The following is a 26987-nucleotide window of genomic DNA, read 5'->3' as shown; positions in this document are numbered from 1 at the left end:
ACAGATCATTGCGCAATCTCTCAGCAAAGAGAGATGATTGACATAACTTATCATCCAAAAGAAAGAAATGAAATCAAAGGCACATGCTAGTCCCACTATACTCCTGAAAATTGAGCTATCCCCCCTCCCCCACCCCATCCCATCCAGGGTGAATGTACAACCATGGCAATATTTAATGGGATAAAAATATTTCCTTCAATGTGGCATGAACATGACTCATAGAAATCGTGTGGAATTTAAGTAGCACGGGTAGCATGTCACAAATAAATTAGTTACTCGGTGTTATCTATTTATGAAACGCTACCAATCGCTTCATCTATCGCATAATTCCCTATTTCCCTATTAATTGCAAGATTATTGTAGACAATGTAGCCTTTATACACTGTAGACATTGTTTAGTTTGTATGAACTCAAATGTTTAAATTAGTTCATCAATTTACAACAGCTTGTCTCAGTAGCTTTCACATTCTGAAGATATACTGTGAGCCAAAGATGTATTTATTCATCAGTTTGGTAATCCCTGCATGCTTTCCATTCCCTCTTCACATACGCACAACCTTAGCTTCGTGTCTTTGATCGAATTGACATCGGTTGAAATTCAGCTTTGTTGCACTGCTAACTTCAATTCGGTCAATCATGGCACGCACAACCTTAGCTTCGTGTCTTTGACCGAATTGACATCGGTTGAAATTCAGCTTTGTTGTACTGCTAACTTCAATTCGGTCAATCATGGCGGCCCCCATCAGCTTGAGACGCGCAATATTATTTACGAGAATTAACGAAAGAATTTACCCTTCCTGTTCACAAAAATCGCGTGGAACATTAGATAGTAGCTGTAACATCACGGCAGCACGTTATTACAGTGCCGATATAGGGAACAGGGAATCAGTTCCAAAAGTAAACATGGTACAGAAATGTCTAATTTCAAGTTTAAATGGTGTAGGCCTAACGTTAGACCGTAGCCAGGGTCTTTCGATTCGTGCCTCAAGCATATGGATGGTCCAACGACGGCTGTGCTCAACGTCCAGTCGGTGTTGGAATTGTAACGCCGTACTTAGCAACGATCAGTTTCAGAAGTCACCATTCTTTTGCTTCAGTTGCCATGGGATTCAACCAGTGGATGAGAACATATCGCACTTTCAACGAATGGAATGGTGGGAGAAACATCAGTATCCTTAGTTACAGTGACAATTAGACTTAGGCTGACTTAGGGTCATTTTGTCGTTTTTACTATCACTGAACTTCTTAGGACATTGTATTACAAGTACTTATTGTTGGGCCTAACAGTAACAAGAAGTGTTAAGTTGTTAGGAATAGTAATACTATTAGTATTAATAAGATGTCTGCATCATTAACTTATCAAGTATCATAGGCCTAGGCCTACAGTACTAAGAGTAGCCCACATCTGGACAAGACTTAATATTAGTGCAAATCTCAAATCCCAACCAGTTGAAACACAGTTTACTAAGTGGGAAAACATCAATACTTCAAAGGCCTCAAATCAAATGTTTACAAGTTAGTACAAATTTGTCAAGGTGTTGGATATGCTGTCATATGAAGGGTGCAAGTTCAGAACCATACATATGCTGCCCTGTTCATAGCTGAGGTTATTGCCATCATCAAAGCCCAAAACACCTTTCTATTCCTTTTAAGGTTGATAGTCCACATATTTTAACATTCCTTTTACTTTCTTTCCGTAGTAAGACAAACTATGATTTGGATGTTTCAAGGCTCCAGAAATTCTTCAGAGAACTTCAAAGTAAATTGCATCCTGATAGATTTAGTCAAAAATCTGAGGTAAGTAATTTTACTAATATTATTACTATTACTAATAAACTATTTGTATTCACACTGAATTGGAGTAGCCTACCACTCAATTTAACTAAGGCGTTTGCATGTGGTTACAGTCATTTAAATGAGCACTCCTAATTATAAAGTTATGCATGTTTTGAATCACTCAGTGAAATACAGAAACTAAAGTGCACCACAAAAATTTTTAATCTAAGTGAAATTTTAGTTTTCATTTGCAAGCATTGAAACCTTAATGCCATTCATTGTTGCTGTTGCTATTTTTGGTGTTCTGAAACTAGAGACAATCTTTTTCAGGAGTATTTATCTTTCCTCCATGGATGAGCTTGATTTAACCAGAGTATCACTTTAATAATTGTGAACGTCTACAGTTGCGCACAGAAATGTTAAAGTGACCTTGCATAAAGTTCCATTCAGAAGAAACCTAACATCTGAACTGTTGTAGAATTGCAATCTAAGATCCCTCTGTCTTGAAGGAATCAATAATAGCAGCCTAGGGTAAGCCTATTGTTCATCTGATTTGTCAAGAATCCCACATTATCTGCTCCCTAAGTACGAATTTAGAAGAGACAAATAGTTTTCATTTCAACAAGTTTTTGCTTCTTTTTTGGTTTGATGTCCAAGATTGGCTTTAAATGGTTTGATGTTTAATTGTAGTCTGATAGCTCAGTGATTGCATCATTGTGATTAATTGCTTATCTGAGAGTGCTTCCACGCAGTAAATGCAGTTGAGACTATTCATCTCCACAGAGGTGCGGAGTCCATTGCTTGATTTGCACAAGCAATAGCAGTAATCCTAATTCTGTCCATCTAGTCACAAAGAAATTTGATTGCAGCGAAAGACAAAATCAGACATTAAAGAAAGTAGGATTTGAAGAAATGTAGGAAAACTTAATCAAGAATCGAAATGGTACAATTGGTTTCTTTATGTTTACTTTGAAGGATCAATGGTTCAAGCCCTTCTTTTGTACATTTAGTTTAGTATAGAAACTGAAGACCACCATGGACAAAATGTCCAGTCCTTGAACTCTGAGCAAAGCACTGGAGTATTCATGCACAATTTCACATTTAAAGAGAAAACAATTTGTAAGAACAAATACAAACAAAATTAATAATTTGTTTGTACATATCGGGAAATGCTTCCTCATGCCCTCTCCTATGAACCAATTGGTTGGAAATGTTAATAACATAGGGACATAGATGACTATTCTCAGATGCGTGTCATTGTGTGTTAGGTCTTACAAACTGTATCATACAAACAATATGGTAAAATACTATAGATCACAATTTTCTTTTTATATTATGTTGCGCTGTTTTATTCGCAAATTTACATACAATTGTGTGGGTATATTGCAGGAAATAACTTTAATGTGGTTAGTAGATAGTAATATATATATGATTCATAAAAAGACCAACATGCTATTATACATAAGCAAATGAGAATACCTCGGGTTGTTGCAATTTAATTTAAGCTAACTAGCACAGTTGGAGTACTGTAGAGCTGTAGCAAACTTATTTTTCATATTGGTGGAAGAAAGATACTTTTGAAAACTAGTAGGCAACCAGAGAAAGTAATGTCCAATGAATTCTGGCTGGTCACGATCATAATAATTCCCTTGTCATTTGACTACAGTAGCCGTAGTATTTCTGCTTCGTAATTATCGCAGTTTTAATGTTTTGGGGTTATTTTTTTTTGATAGAGAGAGCAGTCATTCTCAGCTGGTCAGTCATCCGCGGTGAACAAAGCATACCGTACATTGCTTCGTCCACTTTCCAGAGGTCTTTACATGGTAAGCGAAGAACATAAAATGGTTCTCTTAAACTTCAACCATGGTTCATTCATTTTTTTGTGGTTGCTTATTTTGCTAAAATTTGTATTAATTATCATGATCTCAAGCCATACCTGCAACAATAATCATGATTTTCTTTCTATATAGAAAATATTGTTAAAGGGATAGTAAATTGCAATTTCTATGCCTTTTATCAGCACCATTTTTACCAAAATAAAATATTAAAATATGATATGAAATTTATAATTAAATACTTAATAATAAATATATAATAGAATTAAAATATAAAACATTGTTTGGGATGACGTCAATGCATTGTGATGATAACGGACAAATCGACAGTGAAAATTCTGATACCGACATCATTTAATTATTTCAAAATATATATCATTGTGAACATAATATCCTTGAAATGCTGATGAATATTGTTATTCCTGTAGCTGCCATGAACTTATCTCCCAGCAAAATTTCTTCCCCTTCTAATGAAAATGAAAGATTTTTTTGCTTCCAAAACCATACAGCAGACAGGACCGGTGGAGATGTCGTGTTGCCACATTAACTCAATGCTTTGCTTTAGGCAGTTAGTGCTCCTGGGGATGGACTGCATTGGTGCACTGCAATATCGAGTAATTTTTAACAATCTACTATTTGACCTCAGCCACTTCCAAAGGTCATATTCAGAGGTCATATTTATAGCTGTTGTTATTGTATTTTTTTATACCAAGGAATTGATGTATTCTTGACTGTGTGTGTTGAATTGAGATGCATTGGCTTGTGAAAATAATTATTCAAAAAGTGTAAATTACTTAAACTTGTGGTATATGGCCTCCAGCATCCATTCTCATTCCATGATTTGTATAGATCTGATATCCTTGCCCATTGCATTTTTGTGTTGGTACCGGTTGTGCGATTGTGTGCACCCCATCATATTACTGGTAAATCCTTCTTGACTGGTCCCGGGTTGTATCTTTAATTAACTGATACCATCTCCAATTTCACAGTTGGAGCTAGCAGGGTACCCAGTCGAGGAGGGGGACTCGGATGTAGATCCCTCGTTTCTCATGGAGATAATGGAACTGAATGAAAAACTCTCAGAACTAAATGACCTCGATGAAATCAAGAAGATCGGAGATGTTAACGCAGGTATCATTAAACAGAAGATTTTTCTGGTCAGTGTGCAGCTATAACATCACACCGGTTTCATTCTAGTTTAGCTTTGGTAACTACAGAGAATAAATATAGTGTTTGAGTTTTACATAGGGATTTTCAGGTTAAAGAATTCTGTTCGTAATATGTTAAAAAATACTATGTTTCTGGGCAGGACTTTTTCTTAGTAGATAAGTGTTTCATAAACTACATTTTGCTCAATGATAAAATTGGTTAATATTTCATGTGCAGCGGTTCAAACACAATGGGGGTGGGACTCTGTAATGGGCCTACTTCTCATGAAATGACTGCCATTCAAGATCATTTCTACTTTGTAGATGATTTGTGTATGTACAGTATCTTTGATTGTTTTTGTTTTTGTTTACTTTTGTAGAAAAACTGAAGAGCTTAATGAAGGAACTCTCCATTGAATTTGAAAGCAGTTGAGTACTTTTCTGTTTCTCTTTTCTGTTTTTTTATTATTCTATTTATATCTCCCACATGCCACCCAAATGATTGAAGCCTCTGTAAGTCTACAATAAGACAAATAAGAAAGGGAGTTCACCCATCTAAAAAATCAAAATTCAAAATGTGTGAAGAATATAATATTTGCAAGAATATTTATAAACCCACATGGGATTTGCGGGGGATGATGTACAAAGTGCTACATGTGAGTTCAGCATATTGGAATTGGTATGAAGAATATGGGTTTGTATACAAAACCTGTTCTACATTTTTGCATAATTTACCTAGCAGACTGGTCCCTTTTGCTATGCAGTACCAGATAGATATATAAGCCACTGATTTGTCTCATAAAGTATTCGTTTGGATTTGAATAGCAGTGGTGCTTTTACTTTACAGTGAAGATTCCCAATCTATGGGTCAACACCCAAAAGTGTGCGTCAAATTTTTTTTAATGGGTGGGATGGATTTTTCGCTGGGGATCATTGGCTTGTATACACGATAACTCAAAGAGCACAAGTTAGTTGAACTTAGCATGTGAGATGTTTTTATTAAAACATTCTTTTCTGGTTTTGTATTGCCATTGTATATTGTGTAAGTACCAATTGTGAGATAAGTTGCATCAACATGTTACTATGAATACTTCATGATTGATCCAGGATTGAGGGCGTCCTTCTTCTTTTACATAGCTGAAGCTAGCAGTTAGAAATTTTAAATTGAACTTTTAACTTTCTTCAGTTGTGTACAGTAGTATAGTATACATTAGAATGAGAGAGCGAGAAACAGAACGCCAGTGACTTCTCTTGTTCAGAATTCAAGTTTCTTCTTAATCCACATCATGTGATGGATTTGCTATGATCAGATGATACCATTCTGGATGGTAATGGGGAAGATAAATTACGCGACAACAACTGTGACACTTGTGCACCGAAACTGCACAATGAAGATTAAAGTTAGATGGAAATAAACTTGAAAAACTTTGGACGTTTAATCTTTCTTTTAAAAATACAAAAACTTTCTCTTTTTCTGTAATAAACTAAATGGTTTAATCAATTTGTACAACCTACATTGTGGCTACAGATAGGTTTCATTGATGGGTATACAGTGGTGTGTCAATATTACATGGCTTTGTCGATGGGATAGAAAGTCCGCAAAATGCAGCTTTGTATTAAGAAAGTTTCTCTTATTCTTTTTTGAATTTAAAAAATTTTTGAGTCACTTTTAACTTCTCTTCACAGAAAACTATGAAAAGGCACGAGAGGTGCTCATGAGGTTGAAGTATTATGCCAACATTGACGACAAAGTCAGAGACAAGCTTGGTACATCCACGGTTTAGTCGAACCAGACAAATGGCTGCCACATATTGGAAGAAGTGAGCAAGTGGAAAATGTAAGTTTTGTGGCAGTTGAGCTTTCACATGAGAACAATTTATGAGGATGTCTTTGGTAATACTGCTAGAATTGTAGAATTTTTAGGTCCTTATGGTTGGGGGGGGGGGGGGTAGGGAAAGGAAGGGGCTCAAAATGTGGATCTCCTGTTAGATGACCCCTCCACTCCCCTACCACCTTCCATCCCCTCCAGGCTATGCCACTGGTTATAGCAAATTCACAGATACCGGTCAGTTCTCTGCGCTCACCATCTCAGGACAATATCATCATATCAATTGTGAATTTAAAGCATCTTGGTTCATGGAAGTTGTATCAGCGGGAATGTCCCACCATACAGAGGGCATGTTTGATATGGGATCACCTGTCCATTCTGGTAGCGTTTTATTCTGCAAATTGCATGAAAAGTTTGGTTTAGAAGCAAGAATTTGTTGGCATTAGGTATCTTTAATATTACGATGGAATAGCAATTTCTTAAGATGCAGAACAATTTTGCTGGCAATTTCCGTTAGTGGTTTATGTTTCAATATCTTGTTATTACTTCACGTTCTTTCACGTTATCCAAAAATGTTTTGATCGTTTTATTTATGCAAAGTAATTGCAAGATGATGATATATCTTCCTTGCACACTTTATCACTGAATATTTTCTTATTTGCTTGTAAAATACAAAATGTTCTTACAAATTTGACTAAGAAACTGGCAAATATCTTTATTTATTTTTTCGTTCTCAGATATCTCAGGGATTTTAATACAAAGACTAAATACGGATGTTATAGCTGAGTGGTGAGCAGTTTAGCCTGATCCTGTTACACCTTGCAAAGGATTGCAACCTCCACTTTGCCGATACAGTCTGGAGGATCGCACAAACTTCAGGAGAATTTTTTTTTCTTTTTATAATATTTATGGAAGAAAGGTGGAAAAATCTTGAGCATGAGTAACTTGCAAAGAGTTGCAAGATATAACACCATTTTGTATTAACCGGACACCTTTAATCATATCAAAGAAATTCTCAATAGGGAATGGATGGATTCCTCATCCTCATCATCCTCCTCCTAGACCTATTCCTTTGGCCAGAGCATCTTCCACTGAAAGGTCCTCAAGAAGATGAATGTGAAAATAGGAGTTGCCAAGCAAAAAAAAAACGGTTTGAATACCACAGTCTTACAGATATAAAAAGGAATTTAAGTTTGCAGTATAAAAGGGATTGTTGGATTATGAATATGAGTGGCCATTTTTTGCAAACCTTCTGCCATATTTGGGGTTGTTCTGATAGACATTAGAGACGCTTGCTGTGTTTGCTTCATACCTTTGACTCCTGCTTAAGATGTTAGCCCTAATTAGAATCTTCATTAAACAGCGGTACTTATTGTCCACAAAGGTAAATTAGACAAGACATTAGCTCCTTCTTGATCCCAATATTTTCAATGTACATTCCACAACCTTGCTTTAAAATTAGGCTAGGTTTTGGTTTTTAGCTGTTGCAAAAGTTTGACAGACCTTCACAAACTTCTGGTGTATGTATAGGTTATAAACAGAAAACTTTCTTGGGGGAATTTTTTCTTAATAAATTTTGAAAAAGTAAAGAAATCTTTTATTAGAATTGGATTCAACCATTGTTACCTCGGAGTTGCAAGTCCTGTACTGTAATAACTGATCCTGTCCAGCTAGAGGTTAGAGAGATTTCTTATTTAGAAGTTGTTTTTTTTTCTTTTCCTCTTTTAACTTCTTGTGCCAGACAGATGCATACCTTGCATACCATGTAACCAGGAATCACAGCCTTATTGATAGATTAACCCCTTAAACACAAAATGGTAACAAATGTATTTAATAAATCTTGTATAAGAGCAATGCAAGAGAGTTCAGGGGAGAAAAGGACCTTGTGTTGATTGAGGCATTATGTTGCAAATACATGGCCACTATCTTTCAATTATTGTTTACCTTATGCACCACAATGTAAATTCAGTGAGAGCATCACATTATGTACAAATGATACTATATCTGCTAGGTGTGCACCAGATCCAAACTGAATCTGTCCCGAACCTACACAGAATTTTGTGGACACATATTTCAAAACTGATTGGTGTTAGAAACCATTGGTGGGAATGAATTATGTCATGAATGTATGTGTACTGATAAATGTTTGAAGAGGGAGGCCGAGGGGGAAGCTACCCATCCCCACCTCCCCCTCCCCACCTCCCCCTCCTCACCAACTGCTTCAACTTTCCCTAGCTACCTTCCCCTACCCACCCCCACTTCATTTTTCCTTAACCTCACTCATACACTCCTTAAAATGGTTAATAAAGAAATGGAAACATAGGTCATGAATAGTGGTTAAATTATATTTGCTTTTTACTTTAAAATTCTTGTATCAAAATATCTCAATAATGGTCCATCAAGGTGTAAAATAGTATACCAATAATTTAACTTGCATTGATTTTTATCATCGTTTCAAATTTTAAATGTAAGCACAAAATAAACTTGTTATGACGTGTGCAAAAGTTTATCTGTCCTTATTAAAGTTCTCGTTTGTGAAATATTCCATGGTAAGGCAACGTTTGGAATAGAACGCTGCTGCTGTTGTATCCACGGCAAAACTATGCTGGTGTTGGCAGTGGGTATTGGTAATGCTGACACCATGCAATGCACACTATGACTGGGTTGGTGGGTTGGTGAAAACGTCCAGTAGCTCTGCAATTGATTTACTTCGTTGGTCCGAGTCGTGTCAATACAGGGAGGCCATACAATATTCGGAGAATGTGCACATGGATTGTTTGGAAAGTAAACATATTTGATACAAGGGTGTATAATCTGGTGACATCTTCTTAATCCGTTCTCTAATCTCCTCGGAAATGTCGCCTCGGATTTTGCTTGTTCTTTAACGAATTTTCCGTGATTACAGAGTTGACAGTCAGATGGAGGGAAACTCAGACTTGTGAATGAAGCTGACATCTGGTTGTTCGCTGTTGAGTTGAGTTCGGCGTGACTCGAAACATGCGAAGATGTTTCCCTAGATTTACTCGAGGTTGGTGTAACCATAGCGTCATGCTGGGTTTCTGCCATGATTTCTCTGTTCATTCCAATCCTATCAAGTTTTAGATCCTCACCAGTTTTACTCATCAGACTGACCACTTGTAACCCTGGACAGTGAGTAGTATAGAAAGTGTTCGCAGAGGTACAGTTAGGCCTATTATTATTGTCATCACCATCTGTGCTTGGGTTTTGATCGTGAAGTGGAAGGACGGTTGAGTCAGAGATGGTTATTTTGCTGGTTACTTTTCCCGAGGATTCTGCTAGTATACGCCTTTGTAATCTGTATACGATGTCGTCAAGCCGCGCCCTTCAGGAAAAAATAACATAGTTGTGCTATTAGTCACTTAAAGTTACTGTACTCAAAAGGAAAATTTTAACCCCCAAGATTTGCTAGATTTACCGTGCTGTTAACAAAGTCCAAGTGATAATGAGCAAACACGAAGATAGGGAAGGAAGGAAGAAAATAGCGTTCTTTAAAGAGTCAAATTTTTCTGTCCAGACTTAATAAGATGTTCAAATGATTCTCGTGACATTAGTTTCAAGCAAACAACAATTTATGTGATATGTGTCCTACTACTGGTTCGAGATGAAGCTGCTTATTCGCCAACTAATTACAAATATTGGAAGCAGTTGACGTTCGTCACAACTTCTCAGAGAGATGTTCTATCTCGTCCAATCCCCCTACACCCCCCTCCCTACATCGCCTCCGCCCAAGTCTTCAAGAAACAAGTGGCCGTTGTCTATGAGCTCTAAATCATACACGTGTTAAAAAGATGTATGATTTGGCATCCAATATACGAACAGTATTCTATTCCACAGTATACGTCTGGAAGTCAGTGTAACTCTCCAAGATGAATTTAGAAAACAATATGGGCTGTGATATGCAAGGGTTACTCTTACGCAAGCTAATGGTAAAAGAGTTCTACTGAACACAAGAAGGGGAAGGGAAGGCGAGTCACTAATCACGCTATAAACAAGGTAAAGTGGTGGTAAATGGCCAGTGCCATGAGAACCCCAGGGGTGGGGGGTAGCTGAATCCTGGACAATCGCATGAAGTTTCTACAACCCCCCCCCCCCACACACACACTCACACTTTCATTTGTAACGAAAAAGGACACTGGTCGAGACCCTAACATTTCAAGCATGTTTAGTATTTACAGCCGTTCCTCTGTTTCCTGATTACGATATAGAGCTTAGTAAAATATGTTTATCACTCAATGATATCGATCAAGCATTCACAATTTCAAGACTGTACGTTTATCATTTTCGTTTTCAATCTTTTAACATGTAAAGAGAACTATAAAATTCTGCTTACCTTTTCCTATTATTACTAAACCCTTCTTGGACGCGAAGTTCGTCGTTGTCCTAGTTTTGAAAAAAAGAAAGAAAAAAGAATCAATTGTTATTGAAAACGTTCGTCTTTATACTTCACCTACTATTGAATAGTCAAGTCAAGTGTCGGATCCTGATTTTCTCGGAAGAGAGGGTCCGGAGAGAGAATTATCGATAGGTACCGAAAATAATACCAAAACGCATATGAAAACATCAATAGGTAGAAACGAAGAGATGGTCTTGCGCCAGCGTCTTTAATTGGTCCATTGTGTTCCTTTTTCTGCAGCAAAGTTATATTTGCAGCTAATTTTTTAGTTACATGTTTTGGTGCACTAAATCTAGACGGATCATGCTTTCAGTTAGTTTTGTATTTTCTTTAAAAGTCAAATGTAATTCCAAGAAAAGTTCTTTCCTCACAATTCAACGCAAAATGAACCTGGTCTAAGTGAACGGAAGACGTTTATTTCGTAACTAAGCGACTATGACTGCTGATCATATTCTGCTCGTAGACTATATACAGTACTAAACTGGTCGGCTAATCTAATCTCCGTCACATATCGCTGTTAACCACCATATCTCGACCTAACAACGGGATCACATACATGCACAACAGTTCTTGGAAGGATAGACTGGGCATGCCTTATACTTGGATATTCCAATCAAATAGCAATATATCAAGGCCAAGGTTAAGGGGACCCAGTGACAAGTACCGGAAAATATAACTATACCCTTCCGCAGAGGGTGGCCGGCGAAGCGGCTAGTATTGAAATCAAACGTGAAGTCAGTAAACCAAACAGATCCATGTATATTTTAGGGTCCATTGATGATTCATCAAGATATCTAGATGGGCCCCTTCTTTAATCTTTCTCCAAGCCGCCTAAATATAGTATTTTGGAAATCAGCCCAGTCACGTACGTCAAATGGCCCCTTGTACTGTTTAATGTCCCTTGGGTTCAACGAATGGGCCCCTAAAAGTATATTACAAATGTCTAGCAGAAATGTTGTTATGTGTAGCTGAATTGGTATAAAGTAGGTATGTCTGAGGCCTACATACTGTTTAGTCTAGTTCGTCCCCGGTACCCACCAAAATGACAGTCCTGTCTTCCATCGATGAAGCCCGGGAGTACCATATTCGGGCGTCGATTTAGAAGAGATACATTTCAAAATTTCCTCACCCTAGCCCAAACTATATGTTTGTGCTTGGTTGGATGTTGACTCTCCTTTAAGAGCCCATGCCTATTGCTGCACTGTTGCCGTGTTGCCCAGTTGCTCCTTGGCCTAAGCTACTGCCAACAAAAGAAAGTTATAGTTTGGATTCTTACCGTGTCGGACATCTCATCCGTTCTTGTCTGTTCGTTTATTCCATTGAGAACATGACTATCATATTTCTGTAATGATGGCAGTTCTATGTGACTCGAATGATCTGTTGGTTTGCCAACTAGCGCTTCCTGCTGAGATTTTTGTCCGCGGAGCAACGTTGTCGAACCCACCCATAGTCGACATCTTTTCAACTTGATTACCAGTCGCTTATTTTTCCGCATCACTGGGAAATTATCGACAATTAGGTCCGAAGACAATGTTTTTGTCTTGCGAGAGCTTAGAACAGCTTCCATTTCCAATAGAGCCTGCACAACGTATAACGTTTGAGCTGTTTGTTTGTTTACAGACTTAGTCGTTGTCTCATTGTTACTTCTAGACTTCTGTGACGTCTGAATACAAGTATATTGGTGTTGAAAAAATATACATGTCATTTCATTGTTACGTCATCGTTCTCAAGACAACCCGTCCGAGAGTCAATCATATAAAACGAAACAGAAACAGAAGAATTCTAACACGATCGCGTCATTTCTACTTTGCCGAAACCTACGTAACAAGACGTCTGACCAATGAGGAGCAAGTCTACCATATAGCCATAGCGACGTCCGTCTCTCTAATCCGTTGTCAGCTTGTACAAATGGATGATGGAAATGCTGGACGACGCGTGTTCTTGTGCGCGCTTATTAGCATATGGGTTCTGTTCGTTATAGCCGTTCTATGCGCTGTATGCGTTCTGTTTAATTTACCATAACACTAGAGAGGCAAATATTGACGCATACGCAACGAAACGTTTGGCGAAAATCACTGATATTAGAAACCATCGGTGCGAGGAAGTAGGTTGTAACGGGATGGGTACCAATAAATGTAGGGGCAGGGACGCCGAGGGGAGACTCCTCACACTCCTACGTCACTGTCACAGGCGCTTTATTTCTACTTCGTCGAAAACAAGGTACTGTGAGTACACATCTGCCACAGTAACGGCTTCAGTGTCATGAGGTCAATGTGCCTTATAAAGCGGTATACAAGTGCTGAACCGTGCGTATTCTCATGCGCGCTTATTATGTGTTTTATTCGTTATAACTATGTGCTCTTTGCGTTATATGCATTCTCAAAGAAATGTTGACCATAACGCAAGAGGGACGCATATTGACGCAGACGCAACGACACATATAGCGAAAATCCCTGAAATTAGAAATCATCGGTGCGAGGAAGTAGGTTGTAACGGGATGGGTACCAATAAATGTAGGGGCAGGGACGCCGAGGGGAGATTCCCCACACTCCTACGTCACTGTCACAGGCGCTTTATTTCTACTTCGTCGAAAACAAGGTACTGTGAGTACACATCTGCCACAGTAACGGCTTCAGTGTCATGAGGTCAGTGTGCCTTATAAAGCGGTATACAAGTGCTGAACCGTGCGTATTCTCATGCGCGCTTATTATGTGTTTTATTCGTTATAACTATGCGCTCTTTGCGTTATATGCATTCTCAAAGAAATTTTTACCATAACGCAAGAGGGACGCATATTGACGCAGACGCAACGACACATATAGCGAAAATCCCTGAAATTAGAACTTCCCTACCTTGCTAAAAAACTAAATTAACATGTAGAGACACATATCATTAAAAGTGTTGACATTATTTCTGTATTTTATTTCTTTTTTCTTAAATACACGTATAAAAATATCTCACTAATAGTAATACAGCTTATCAAATGCAAACTAGTATGCTGTTCATTTTACTTGCTTTGATTTAATCGCTGTTTCAATTTTTAATAATATAAATACAAAATAAACGTCTTATGACGTGTGCAAAATTCTGTTTGTCTTTGTAATAAAAGTTCTCGTTTGTGAAATATTACATGGTAAGGCAACGTTAGGGAAAGAACGTTGCTGCTGTTGTATCCATGGTAAAACTATGCTGGTGTTGGCAGTGGGTATTGGTAATGCTGAAACCATGCAAGGCACAGTATGACTAGGTGGGAGGATTGGTGAAAACGTCCAGTAGCTCTTCAATTGATTTACTTCGTTGGTCCGAGTCGTGTCAATACAGGGAGGCCATACAATATTCGAAGAATGTGCACATGGGTTGTTCGGAAAGTAAACATATTTGATACAAGGGTGTATAACCTGGAGACCTCTTCCTAATCTGTTCTCTAGTCTCATCGGAAATGTTGCCTTGGATTTCACTTGTTGTTTAATGCATTTTCCGTGATTATTTTGACATCTACCTTGAGTGTTATTAGAATATTGCGAAGATGTTTCCCTACATTTACTCGAGGAGGATGTAACCATAGCTACATGCTTGTATTCTGCTATGTTTTCGCTTTCCATCCCAGTCCTATCAAGATTCTCGTTGGCTTTACTCGTCGGTTCGACCACTTGCAACCCTGCAGGCTGAGTGGTATTGGAAGTATCCATGGACGAACCACAGTTACCAATATCATCAACCCCGCCAGCGCTCGGTTTTTTATCGTTAAGTGCAAGGACGGTTGAATCAGTGACTGTATCCGGGGATTCTGCTAGTACACGCCTCTGCAATCTGTATACGATGACGTCAAGTCGCGCCCTTCAAAAAGAAAATGGTCATATATGTATTGTAAGTAATTAGAAAGTCATTAAACGCAATTAAAGTATATATTTTATTTGACCCTCAAGATTTACTAGGTGACAAAAACAAGAACAACAACAACAACAGAAAGAAAACCAGAAGCAAATCAAAAACAAGAAGCAAAACAAAAACAATACAAATAAGCTAAAATCAAAAGAAGAAGAAGAAAAAACGCTCTTCAGACATGCCCAGTTTTTCATTCACAAATCGGTCAATAGAGTGTCTATTCTCGTTTCATGAGTTTCAATGTAACTTTAGTGCGGCTACGAGGGCAACGTGCGATCAGCGTGAAAATTTGCTGCGTCACCGTAGGTTTTAAACCCCTGCTAGTGCGTCACAGGGAACCTTAAAACATAACATGGAGCAATGTTTTCAACTCATAATTTGAAAAAAAATGTCATCTTATGACCGAAAGCAAAAATATGAAATGTATACTTTGGGGAAATTAATATAAATGGCCTATAGTTGTGATATAGGAACATTTTAACTGAACAGAAAGGCGATGAGCGTGTACAATGAGCGTGCACAGACAGTTGTTTATCATATAGTGACATATTATAATATCTTTATATACATGGTAGCAAGAACATCCGATGATTATACCTCACGCCAGAGACAATGTAAACGGCGCAAAATATGTCATCGAAATTTGATATTTATGGATTGAAAATTCCAATTTTATACGTTCATCTTTAATATTTAGCATCTGATTAATTTTATATCATGACCTTGAGTTTCAGTTTTCAAGTATTCGCAATAAAGCCATAGAAATGACTGTTTTGATTTTTTTCATAACCTACTTCGTTTAAAAAGAGAACGTTGTAATGTTAGTATTTCACATATTAAAAGTGTTCAAAATGTATTATGGACTTTTGTCCTCAAGACTAGACTTCCTTATTTAACCGTATTTTGAGCACCTTGCCCACAGGTCTAGGTCGGGCACAATCGGTCTACCCTCGCATATACAGACTACTGTGCCACTATCGCGTACAAACAGTTCACAAGTTACGAGTATTATGCCCCTCCTTAAAATAGTTGGTGCCACCCCCCCCCCCCCCCCTTTCCTGTCTATATACGGGCCTGCTTGAATAGCGTCTATATAGCAAGGATTCGCACTCAGCTTCACTCGAAAAAATCCGCAAATCGCCACGGCTTAGATTCAAGATAGTTGGAATTTTTGAAGGTTATACGTTTTATCATTTTTCTTTCCAATCTCTCCAATAAGAAGAAGAGAACTTGAATGAAATTGCTCTTACCTTTTCTTGTTATTACTAAATTCTTCTTGGATTCGAGCTTCGTCATTATCCTAGTTCGGAAAATACAAGAAGATAGAAAAAGATATTGTTGAAAGAACTACATGCAGTGGCGTACTAAACGGGGGGGGGGAGGGGGGAGGGGTTTGGGAAGGGGAGGTCCTTCCGCGTACCAGTCAGGGGGTGCCATGCCACAGCCCAAACTGTATAAGTTTCCTCTACTTTTGTAAATCATTGTGTCATCAGTTCAAGCTTATATATATACATATATATATATATATATATATATATATATATATATATATATATATATATATATATATATATATATATATATATATATATATATATATATATATATATATATATATATTGCCTTTCTTCAGTGTTCTCTCCTTTGGCGGTGTTCAGTTGGGAGGGTAATCTGTTGTGTATGGTTCCCTTGTCGGTGTTTGGTGGTTGGGCTGGAGTTGTTTATGTGAAACTTGTTTTCGTGGCGGCACTACGATATGAGTTCCGGGCGTTTCTTCAGGAGGGTCAGTTCGTCTGCGTTGATGATGGTGATTTTTTTCTGTGAGACAGAGGTTGCATCGCTTCGACTCGTTGTTGTAGGCTTTAGCTCTGCTGGCGATCGACCAATTGATGGTGAATGGCTTGTTGTTCTGTTTCAGCTGCCAGATGTACTTCGAGAGTTCCGTTGCGTTTTGGTATTTTTGGTGGTTGAACGACATCTTGTGGTTACCTTATCTAAGCTTTTTCTCCTCGGAAGAATTCTAATGTTACGGTTAGGGTACGTGGATTTGAACAATTGAAAATACAATGGGGTCCTAGGTCTAATTGTAATACAAACATGTGTGGGTGTGTGTATGTGTGTATGTATGTATATCTAAACATGGTAGACAATTCGCTCTTAAATTACAATTTTGCAAACGTCCAACCTAATTCAAATCCGTAAAGATACAAACAAATTACATGCGTGATACAAAGAATCAAAGTATTTTTTAATGGCCAGATGACTTGACAATGTCAAACTAAAACAGAGTACAACATGTTCGTTGAATTGATACTGACAAGAACGCAAAGCTTAAAACAACACTTTCGAGAGAAAGGTGTATTTTAGAGAAGGGAAACATAACCAAACGCTTCCCTTTTGAGGGATATCAATATTTCAACGTTGGTGCGTTTTGTACCAAAAGTCTTACAGGAGTGAAGTCATATAGATATACCCTGACAAAAGTGCATTTGTTTGCTTCAAAACTTAGAATTAAAATATTCTGCTTCAAAACATGCGAGTTCGTATATTTTATGCACCCGTCGCGTCACATCCCCTTCAGGGAAAGCTGGAACCCTTGACCAATGGCCTTAACCCTAGTACAAGAACAGAGCAATGGAGTAGGGGGGGGGGGGTTACATATTTTATTATCAATGCGCGTAACTATGACACCACACTGTTTCAAGTTCACTTGCATTTTTCTTTGTCGAAAGATTCCGATGTGAAAGAAGCTTGAGTAAAGATACGTATATGAAAGGATTAAATGTAAAATGGAAACATAACAACACTGAAGGGTAAGTTCAGTCAAATTTAGAAAAGTAAGTGTCTATTTACAGAAGACCTGTAGCAAATTCAGTTTATGTGTAGTACAATCTATAAATCTTGCATCCAAGTACCCTCCATTATATGAACATTTCTCAAAGGAGACAGGTCACCCCTCCTATGAGATTCCTCCCCTAGACGACTTAGCATGTTAGCCGCCCCGTCCCCTGTAAACAAGTGTTGTTGAAACTTTATGGAAGGGTGTCCTAAGCCTGGAGGAGTGATATCACTCATTCTTCGACAACTGAATATAAATTATCCCCGACTGAATCCCCTCCCTCCCACGACTGTCGATGGAGGTTGGAACGCATGACACAGCCCCCCCCCCCCCCTTGGGCATGCTACTGTATCCCCACCCAACTATAGAGATTGACATGTTCACCGAAGGATGTGCCTGAGCAAGGGCAATTTGGATATTTTCAGTATAGCGTTAGTTACTCGTATACTCTTGAGGCAACCATTCAACTAATTTCACCTATTCGGGAGAGACGCTCTCACTAAAATACTGCATCACTTACTTGATTGCATACGGCGGGGGAAGCTGGAATATTGGTAAGTTTATTCACTAGACAAAAAGAAGTTATATTTTGGATTCTTACCGTGTCGGACATCTCATCCGTTCTTGTCTGGACGTTAATTCCATTGAGAACATGACTAGCATCTCGCTTTAATCTTGGCTGCTCCATGTGACTCGAATGATCTGTTGGTTTGTCAAGTAGAGCTTCTTTCTGCCATTTTTCTCCTCGGATCAGGGTTGTCGAATCCACAAGCAATCGACATCTTTTCAACTCGATTACCAGTCGCTTATATTTTCGAATCACTGGGAAGTTATCGACGATTAGGTCAGAAGACATCGTTTTTGTCTTGTGAGAGCTTCGAATAGCTTCCATTTACAACAGAGTATACACAACGAATAACGTGTGAGCTTTTTATTTGTTTGTCTCATTGTTACTTCTAGATCTCTGTGACGTCTGAATACAAGTATATTGGTGTTGACAAATATACATGTCATTTTATTGTTACGTCATTGTTCGTCTGAGTATCTATATAAACACGAAACAGAAACAGAAGTATTTTGTCACCAGCGTGTGTTTCCTACTTCAACGATAAGAACACGTCTGCCATAGCAACGACAACAGTGTCACAAAGTATTTGTTGCCTTAAACAAACCACGACAAAATTACTTAATGCAACTTTGGACGGTGCGTGGCCTCACGCGCGCTTAGTATAGGCCTTTATAAAAGGGGTTCTCGAAGATCTTCTATAGCGCCTTTGCGCTAGATACTTGACGGAATGTGAAGCCGTCCTTTTAAAATCTCGCCGTATTAGAAATATATTTCTTCTGCATAGCAAATAAGGTCCTGCCTGTTGAGAGGGGTAGCCAGGCGGGAATATAGCGTCAATTAGGCCCTCGAGGATACATTCAGTTTCATGAAACATCAGGCAGACAGCACTAGCCAACCGAATACGCGCGCATTTACACGCAAGTTGGCTTCATCATCAAGTGCATACGAATACGCTGCATGCGAGAAATCATATTATGAAAAGGAACGCGTGCGGTGCGCGCATGCACTTACTGTTCTTGTTTGTGTGTCAGACATATAGGGGCCATACAAATTGCGCCTTGAGCGCTATACAATACTTTTAGGGTTCGTATGCGATTTGCTCGTAACCACAACACAAGATGCATATGCATATTGTGAACATCACTGATGTTAAAAACCATCGGTTCGATTGAAGGAACATGTATCATGTTGGAAGGGAGACTTCAGCCTCTGTTCACACTTCCTGAGCCATTTCGTGACCTGAGAACAGTGATGTCCCCGCCCCCCCCCCCTCTTTTTGCCTGTTCATGTTTCCTGGTTAACACCGACTTCGTTTAGCTAACAGCTTTCATTGCTTGTGAAATGTGTTCATTGAGGCGTCGTATTAAGTAATCCGTGCATACAATAGCCACATATGCCACTGGGACTATATACAAATTTAAATATTATTGACTTCCGTTGTACGTTGAACTTTAACAAGCATTGCCCTGCCAACCTTTGACACTCTTGACAATGTCTGTGAATCAAATGAAGGGTCAAAGTCTCCAGGAAAATACTTTTGCCTTTTTTATTTTTCATTTACTGTATGCTAAACTTCGATGTAAAACTGGTGACCTTCAAGTCATAGATACTCAATAAGTCTTTATCTATAAAGACATACTATTAAAAACAATTAGATCTTCATCCGTGCATGGTGACTGTTTGGAAGGGCAGTTCCGCGAAACGATCACCAAGGCCCAGAGGTTATAAAAGGTTTTGTACTTTATCTCTGCCATAGATATCCTGCGTCCTGTATCCAACAATTTCGGTGCTTTCTTACATTGTAAACAGATATATTCGGTTGCATGAAGACAATAGGGATAATATTCATACGTCATAAACATACAACATATATTTACATCAGCTACGTTTTACTATATGTGTATATATTGGAGCATGGATAAATATTTAACATCTTATGTCACTTTTCACATTCCAAAGAATAGCGCGTTGCACTCTGCACGATTCTACTGATCGCGTATCAAATATACGCGTGTGGTTCATATATCAAACCATACAGTTGTATGCTAATAATGTCGCGCGCGCGTTAACAAAGCGAAAGAAAGAAAGAGATATATACGGCGCACATATGATTAATATGATTTTCGAAAGTTGATGTAAACTATTAAGTATAGAACACACACAAATTGTATGCGCGCACACACTAAACAACTGTTATGTAGTAATTGGTACCTTAGTGAAGACTATTGATGCTTGTGTTGTGTTTGCATTTGATATTTGATTCTACATTGAAGATGTAACCTTTTGTTTTCTTGCACGAAAATTGGTACGTTGATTAATGTTTCTAACTATCAAGATGTAGCGAAGTGACGACAATTAAATTTGTAGTTGAAACGTTTCGATATGGGATCTTTGCCGAGCTTCCCGGTGCAAAGAGAGCCGATAACGTTTGAATCAAGTAACTTGTACACAGCCTGTGGTAAGTCACCATGTATCCATTCCATAGGCCCTAACGTAATGTGAACCTTAAGCAGGACATTTCTATTACTCAGTCATACTTTTCTTCTCTACTTCAGGACAGTCGAACAAAATTTCTTAGCTTGCTTGACCACTTGCGTAAAGTGTTGATGGGAGCTTAGACAAGCCTTGGTCTAGCCTATAAACTTTTTTCCCCCAAAAGTCGGGATAATTTTACTCTTAGATCCACCAGATTGTATTATGTTTTAAGGAAAACATTCCCTAGCCCCTTCCCACTCTTCCCACCTAAATCTTTGCTACTTTATAAAAGAAGTTGACCTTTTCCCCCCACACTCATGTTGACTTAGCCTTAGCCTAACTTAGGCCTAGTTTTTTCATATTTAATCAATCGTAAGAATTTTGGTCTAAATAATGTCCTTTTTCTTGCGGCAAAAAAATAAATAATAACAATGAAAATAGCAAAATATGTTGAATTTCTTGCCAAGCACATATAGCATTTAACTGGAATTTACCCGCAGCAATTTGTTTGGCGATAATTTTTTTTTGTTACACTCTCCCCCTTCCCTCTACTGCTAAGCTTGTGGTTTGCTGCGTTAAATGCTAAGAAAACAAAGCAAACATCAACAACTAGCGTAGGTGTCTCGCTCAACCTACGATAAGAATCGGGGCGGTTGAAGTTATTGCTAATGATTAATTCATGCTATGACTTTAGGCTATGATTTTCGCTCGAAAACCCAACACATCATAGCTTTTGTGTTCACGGAGCATCGTTCAAGTTTAGTGACATAATCTCGATGCAACAATCACGAAGATATTTCCACGACGCACCAGACCTCTACCCCTCAGAATGTGAGAAAGTCAACGTGGATGTAAGCTTTGAAGATGTAAGCTAAAATCGATCTCAGTCGGCACGCTCCGAAACTTGAAGATAAACATTGTCGACGTATTTCAAAAGTTCGGTGGGTCGCGAAATCTCGCAATCCACCGATTTTTAACACCTTCTCATCCATCTCTTGAGTCGCGCTCCATAGCTTGTGGAGCGCCACTTTCGATCAATTCGCGGGGTTACTCATGCCAGAGATGGACATCTTTCTCCAGGTGTCATCATTCGTAGTCATCTATATACACAGGGTAAACCATGGGACCAGTGTAGGGTATACAATTATTCTGTCTACAAATGGAGGTGCGAATTATTCATGCATTTCCGGAACATTCAATATAAGAGTCATCAAACCCCGTACACCCCCCTCCCTCTCCGTCCCCTTCCTATATTGAATGGTACCAATCTGAAACTATATAAACACACTTTTCTTAACTAGATTGAGTTCCCAATTTATGCACAAACTTTCTGATCACGTGGCCATAATTATTGCAACATTAAAGGAGTATTCCGGTAGCTGAAGTTGATTGCTTAACAAAAAATTTGGGGACTTTTATGTTTGCATCTTAAGGTCAAAACATATCCTGACATCATTTTGTATGGCAAAAATGAGAAAAGGTTGCATTTGAACTATGAACTTCCAAATACACAGAACAAAGATATATGCAGCTAGCCAGATATAACAAATGTGTAGCATTTCAACGATAAAATGAACAAGAAGATTAATATAATAGGAAAGTAAAAACTATTGAAAAACATCTCTACCGTGGTGACGTCACAGGCTACCAACTTTGACCCACTAAACATGGAAAGAATCGAAGATTGAGCTATAGTCAAAATAGATCGCACTCAATAAATCATATCTCGAGTTGTGACAAAATATTGTCAATGAATATTGGAAGGGGGTTTTCAGACAAACAGTGTGGACATTTTCGTGTTATATTGTCACCAGAATATTCCCTTAACTATAACAGAATATTTTTCTTCTTCTTCATTAATTTTACTTACCTTATTCGATCCCTGTTTTCTTGATGTCATTTTGTTTCTTATTTCTGTGTAATGTTACTTTGACAGGTAAAAAGGACTTGTCTCGATGCACAAGGACGACTATAACCGAATTTGAGAAGGTTACAGAAAAGTTTTTTGAGCCTGTTGTAAAGAAAAGATTGAACGAGTTCGAAGCAAAGGAGAAATTTGAAGGTGAAATGAAAGTACACATTAAACATACAGAAATGCATGATCAAATTATTTATGAAAATCTCATAAGGAAACAACTATCGCCATCTTCTAGACCCTTGCCCCCCCCCCCCCCCCCCATTCATTCTCTTCCACCCCGAGTCCTGTATCACTGTTCCAACTATCCCGCTCCTATAGCCTTATAGTTGCAGAAAATATTTTAACACAAGAGTATGGAACTGTTAAAATACCACGAACGTGTGAAAATATTTTGTTGTTTCTTGTTTATTTTCCTTGCTTCCATTATTATTGTTTCTTCCTATCCTTAATGGTAGTGTTCTAGTTTATTAAGCTCCGAAGTTTCTTAGACCGCTCCCCTTCACAATTATGCATGTTGTAGATTGACCTTAATTATATGTTTGTAAATTATAAATAAAGAAATGAAGTAGAAATATGGACATATTTTTTGCATTCAAATGATGAAATTGTTTGTTAATATTGTTAAGTAAATATTTGTAACAAACAAATGACGTACTGTAAAAAGTGAGGAATTAATCATTTAGCTGTGTGTGTGTGTGGGGGGGGGGGCAAAATGATTAGACTGCCATATTAATTTCATTACTTGAACATTTACAGCAAACAGATGAATTGTTGCACACTTATAGATTAAAATTAACAATTGTATATTGTAAACATTTTTATGTCATCTTTTTGTTTTAAGTACTTGTATGTGGATTGAATCCATTCGACACTTTCCACTTAAATATTACAACATTCAAAATATTTATTTACTCTAAATAGTTCATCCCTTGCGACAAAAATGTTAAATTAATGGAATATAAAAGTGACTATGTTATCTTTCTTTCCGGACTTATATTAGATTAATGAGTTCCGCGTAAGCACGTATAGATATAAATGAACAAATTGCAGAAAATTCCTCTATTGACAAGTATATGAGAAGTGAGAAATGATGAATCAAATTTGACGAGTTACTCAATTTCAAACTTTCAAGTATTGGACATGTTTTGCACTTTGTTGAGAAAAGTGAACAAAGGCAGCATTTTCCTGAAAATTGTAGACAAAAATATAGGTAACCACTTAAATTTCGACGTCATGTTATTGTGTTTATTGAGAAGTCTAAGGAATGCCATATAACGACCATGGTGAGGTTAACGATAATCGCGTATTTCCACCATGGTCGATATAGGCATTACCCGTTAAAATATTATTTGATAGATACGATAATATTAAGTTGTCACATAAAGTATGTTGGTAATTTTGTATTCGTTTAAATCCATTTAGTGTTTTTTGTCTCTCTCGATCCACAGATGTGACGCATTTTGCCAATAGGTTTCCTGAATGGGATGAAAATGATATTTGGGATTTAAAAATACAATTTATGGCTTTTGATCTCAACAATGATGGCCTAATTGATTTTCCGGAATTGTAAGTGTCATTAATGTGTGTTCAGTTTGTATTATTTTTCGTCGTGATTTGATTTCGGAAGGGGGAGGGATTCAATGGAACCATTAATTACCCTGCATTTCGCGAAAGAAAAAAATTATCTCCGCAAGTAGAGCAATTGCACTCTTATTTCCATTAATACTTACGTTTGTTTTGATATATACAATGCAACCACAATCCACTGTTTTAATTAAAATATTATCCTCTTTTAATTTGGCAGAAACAAAGCATTAAACGAGCTTGGGGACAAATCCTCTTCGGAAAAGAGAAAAAGATACTTTGAAGAAATTGACATAGATCATTCGGATAGCATCGATTTTGAAGAATTCCTCGAGGTAAATATTCTAAAAAGTTTAAAAGGAGCATGCGCAGATCCCATGGATGTCTGGGTGCGTATGTATGTGTGCGGGTGTATATGGGAGGTGTACACCCCTCTTTTTTAACCTCACACACAAAATGCAAAATTAGTTATAAAAGGCACAATCCTGATTGAACATGGGCTAGAATGATCCCAAACCCCTTTATGGACAAGCGGCTTTAACGAACCTAGGGCCACACCCTTATATTTGTCAAAATCTTGGATTCGACGATAATGAGTGTGAATCCATTAACGTTATTTGAGTACTAACAACAAGGAGCCAATTGTTGGAAGAGATTGCCATTGTACAGAAAGGGATGATGTGAAAAGTTCGTCGCGATTTTGTTTAAACTGTCGGTCACTCCGCAGCTAAATAAGATAGCTATTATATCATTAATCGTTTCAATTTTAATGTGTAGTTCAATACTTACATTGGAAACATGGCAGTGACGGTGGGAGTGACTGGGGGACGGGGACAATGCGGGCGTAGTGGGACGCGTTATATAATGATATAATTAGGTTATGTGTTTTGGCTCATCGTGGCTCATTTAAGAAGTATAAGGGATAACTTACCGGGCTTGTGGGATAAACAATACATTGTCTGTCTATAAGACAATGTTAATTAAACAATGATGAAATATGATACCTTAATTTTGATTTAAAAACAATGATATGTTTAGTGGTATGATAAATCCAAAATGTCGATACTTTGAACTGCTCAAATGACAAATGAATTACAGTATGTCTATTCGCAGCTCTTGGCGAAGGTTTCCAAAAAAGGATTGTCAGAGGCTATCGGAAGTGTCGGTTCTGTCGGAAGAAAGCTCGCAATGCTTGCTCGCCATCTATCCCTCGACGAACAGATGGAAGCTGGAATATTCTGACTAAGATGCGGCAAATTATACTGTTTTCCGTACATGTTTCTTATTTCTTTTTTTGTGTCAAACTTTGGTTGGACTCTCATTTTGCACATTTCCTTCGCTCATTGTACAGTTTGTGTAAAATTCAATACTTTCAAAGGCTCAAGATTTACTCTTCGTCACTTATTTATTTGACATCACAACGAGTGTTGTATGTTATGGTGGCTTGTTAACGACATGGAAAAACTAAAATTTTCGCAAAATTTCAAAAAATGAGAGTCAAAATTTCGATATTTATATCAAAAATATATAAAACAAAAATCGAGACAAGGATTCACATATTTGAGATATCGTCGAGAACATTTTATTTAACACATGTCCTTAATAAGCCACGGTAGTGAGTTGGTCAATCGGTGATGGTCAATAATGGGAAAATGTTCCTTTCTTGCCAACTATACAGACACACAAAAAAAAGATAAAAAGATTAAAAAAAACAAATCGAGACAAGGATTCACAATTTTGAGGTATCGTCGAGACGTTTTATTTTACCGATGTCCTTAATAAGCCACGGTAGTGAGTTGGTCAATCGGTGATGGTCAATAATGGGAAAATGTTCCTTTCTTGCCAACTATACAGACACAAAAAAAAGAAAAAAGAGCTTAAAAAAACAATTCGAGGCAAGGAGTCACAATTTTGAGATATAGTCGAGAAAATGTCATTTTCCTTTAATAAGCCACAGAAGTGAGTTGGTCAATCGGTGAGGGTTATTAGCAAAATGTTCCTGTCTTGCCAACCTGAAACAATACAAGCATGTGTACGTGGGGTGCCCTGCGAGGGGGCGAGTCAGGGGGCTATCCAGCCCCGTGGCATGGGGTGCGGTCTTCGACCCCAGCGAATACAAGAGGGGACAGGTAGAAATAAGGGATACGTTTATTGTATTCTCATTTTTTATAATATTCAGTAATTAACCAAACATATGCATCTACAAAGTGTGATAAAATGAGCATTCGTTGCGCATTTTGTAAGTTTGGATATAACGTTTTGGATGTCGACGGTATCTTAGGCTCCTACGATCCCCCATCCCAACTATATACCAATATATATATATATATATGATAGATGGCATTAATTCCAGGTGAAGAGTGCTCAATATACCTGGGTATAGAGCTGGATAGGTATAAATAATGTACACTCGTACAAAGTTTGCGCTATTACTCGAGTTTCATGCTTCTTCGCAATCGTCAGATAGCTAATGATCAGGTTGTCTGTCTGTGGCGTGGTGCTGCTATTTTTTCCGTTTTTTTCTATGTCGACACTTTGACAAAAGCTCAGTTCTTTTGTTCAGCAGATTTTGGTTTCTCAGCCGAAGTATTTCCACCTTCTCCTCAATACAGAGATTACATTGATCCGATGTACGCATTAGTGTATTAGATTCTCGGATTATTTTCCACGTGATGCTAAAATCTTTGCTTTGCTTTTTGAGCTCCCAGACGTATTTT

General features: G+C 37.9%; 4 protein-coding genes across 5 annotated transcripts; 2 read left to right on the top strand and 2 right to left on the bottom strand.

The window, feature by feature from the left end:
- The first annotated feature begins 708 nt into the window (after window positions 1-708).
- LOC139981227 (iron-sulfur cluster co-chaperone protein HscB-like) lies at window positions 709-9091 on the top strand. Its single transcript, XM_071993447.1, has 7 exons — window positions 709-1154; window positions 1701-1797; window positions 3510-3599; window positions 4601-4742; window positions 5140-5187; window positions 6446-6596; window positions 7325-9091. Exons 1-6 carry the CDS (start codon window positions 730-732, stop codon window positions 6541-6543), a joined length of 900 nt encoding a protein of 299 aa, XP_071849548.1. The 5' UTR covers window positions 709-729; the 3' UTR covers window positions 6544-6596; window positions 7325-9091.
- LOC139981226 (uncharacterized) lies at window positions 8915-12654 on the bottom strand. Its single transcript, XM_071993446.1, has 3 exons — window positions 12278-12654; window positions 10939-10988; window positions 8915-9930 (listed from the first exon to the last, which is right to left on the bottom strand). The coding sequence occupies exons 1-3, from the start codon at window positions 12566-12568 to the stop codon at window positions 9075-9077; spliced, it is 1197 nt and encodes a 398-aa protein (XP_071849547.1). The 5' UTR covers window positions 12569-12654; the 3' UTR covers window positions 8915-9074.
- A 1301-nt stretch (window positions 12655-13955) lies between these two features.
- On the bottom strand, window positions 13956-19545 carry LOC139981525 (uncharacterized). The gene is made up of 3 exons (XM_071993976.1): window positions 18327-19545; window positions 16137-16186; window positions 13956-14838 (listed from the first exon to the last, which is right to left on the bottom strand). The coding sequence occupies exons 1-3, from the start codon at window positions 18615-18617 to the stop codon at window positions 14070-14072; spliced, it is 1110 nt and encodes a 369-aa protein (XP_071850077.1). The 5' UTR covers window positions 18618-19545; the 3' UTR covers window positions 13956-14069.
- An 897-nt stretch (window positions 19546-20442) lies between these two features.
- LOC139981526 (fimbrin-like) lies at window positions 20443-25656 on the top strand. Of its 2 annotated transcripts, none has more exons than XM_071993978.1 (5): window positions 20443-20751; window positions 22705-22830; window positions 24135-24252; window positions 24491-24605; window positions 25384-25656. In XM_071993978.1, the coding sequence occupies exons 1-5, from the start codon at window positions 20676-20678 to the stop codon at window positions 25510-25512; spliced, it is 564 nt and encodes a 187-aa protein (XP_071850079.1). In that variant the 5' UTR covers window positions 20443-20675; the 3' UTR covers window positions 25513-25656. The 2 variants fall into 2 exon arrangements, with proteins under 2 accessions (XP_071850079.1, XP_071850078.1); XM_071993977.1 differs by having other exon boundaries at window positions 20444-20751; window positions 25369-25656.
- Window positions 25657-26987: the final 1331 nt, after the last annotated feature.

Source organism: Apostichopus japonicus, chromosome 15 (assembly GCF_037975245.1).
Source record: "Apostichopus japonicus isolate 1M-3 chromosome 15, ASM3797524v1, whole genome shotgun sequence".
Taxonomy (NCBI): domain Eukaryota; kingdom Metazoa; phylum Echinodermata; class Holothuroidea; order Aspidochirotida; family Stichopodidae; genus Apostichopus; species Apostichopus japonicus.
This window is presented reverse-complemented; position numbering and strand designations above follow the sequence as displayed.

What these genes read in the sequence shown, in the direction of transcription:
- LOC139981526 (XM_071993977.1), top strand. Translation starts at nt 20,676, where the DNA reads ATGGGATCTTTGCCGAGCTTCCCGGTGCAAAGAGAGCCGATAACGTTT. An exon ending in AGCAAAGGAGAAATTTGAAG is followed by an intron (nt 22,831 to 24,134) that starts GTGAAATGAAAG and finishes CTCGATCCACAG; the next exon opens with ATGTGACGCATTTTGCCAAT. An exon ending in ATTTTGAAGAATTCCTCGAG is followed by an intron (nt 24,606 to 25,368) that starts GTAAATATTCTA and finishes AATGAATTACAG; the next exon opens with TATGTCTATTCGCAGCTCTT.
- LOC139981226 (XM_071993446.1), bottom strand. Translation starts at nt 12,568, where the DNA reads ATGGAAGCTGTTCTAAGCTCTCGCAAGACAAAAACATTGTCTTCGGAC. An exon ending in CGGATGAGATGTCCGACACG is followed by an intron (nt 10,989 to 12,277) that starts GTAAGAATCCAA and finishes TTTCAAAACTAG; the next exon opens with GACAACGACGAACTTCGCGT. An exon ending in TTTAGTAATAATAGGAAAAG is followed by an intron (nt 9,931 to 10,938) that starts GTAAGCAGAATT and finishes TTTTTCCTGAAG; the next exon opens with GGCGCGGCTTGACGACATCG.
- LOC139981525 (XM_071993976.1), bottom strand. Translation starts at nt 18,617, where the DNA reads ATGGAAGCTATTCGAAGCTCTCACAAGACAAAAACGATGTCTTCTGAC. An exon ending in CGGATGAGATGTCCGACACG is followed by an intron (nt 16,187 to 18,326) that starts GTAAGAATCCAA and finishes TTTCCGAACTAG; the next exon opens with GATAATGACGAAGCTCGAAT. An exon ending in TTTAGTAATAACAAGAAAAG is followed by an intron (nt 14,839 to 16,136) that starts GTAAGAGCAATT and finishes TTCTTTTTGAAG; the next exon opens with GGCGCGACTTGACGTCATCG.
- LOC139981227 (XM_071993447.1), top strand. Translation starts at nt 730, where the DNA reads ATGGCGGCCCCCATCAGCTTGAGACGCGCAATATTATTTACGAGAATT. An exon ending in GATCGGAGATGTTAACGCAG is followed by an intron (nt 4,743 to 5,139) that starts GTATCATTAAAC and finishes TTACTTTTGTAG; the next exon opens with AAAAACTGAAGAGCTTAATG. An exon ending in CTCCATTGAATTTGAAAGCA is followed by an intron (nt 5,188 to 6,445) that starts GTTGAGTACTTT and finishes TTCTCTTCACAG; the next exon opens with AAAACTATGAAAAGGCACGA.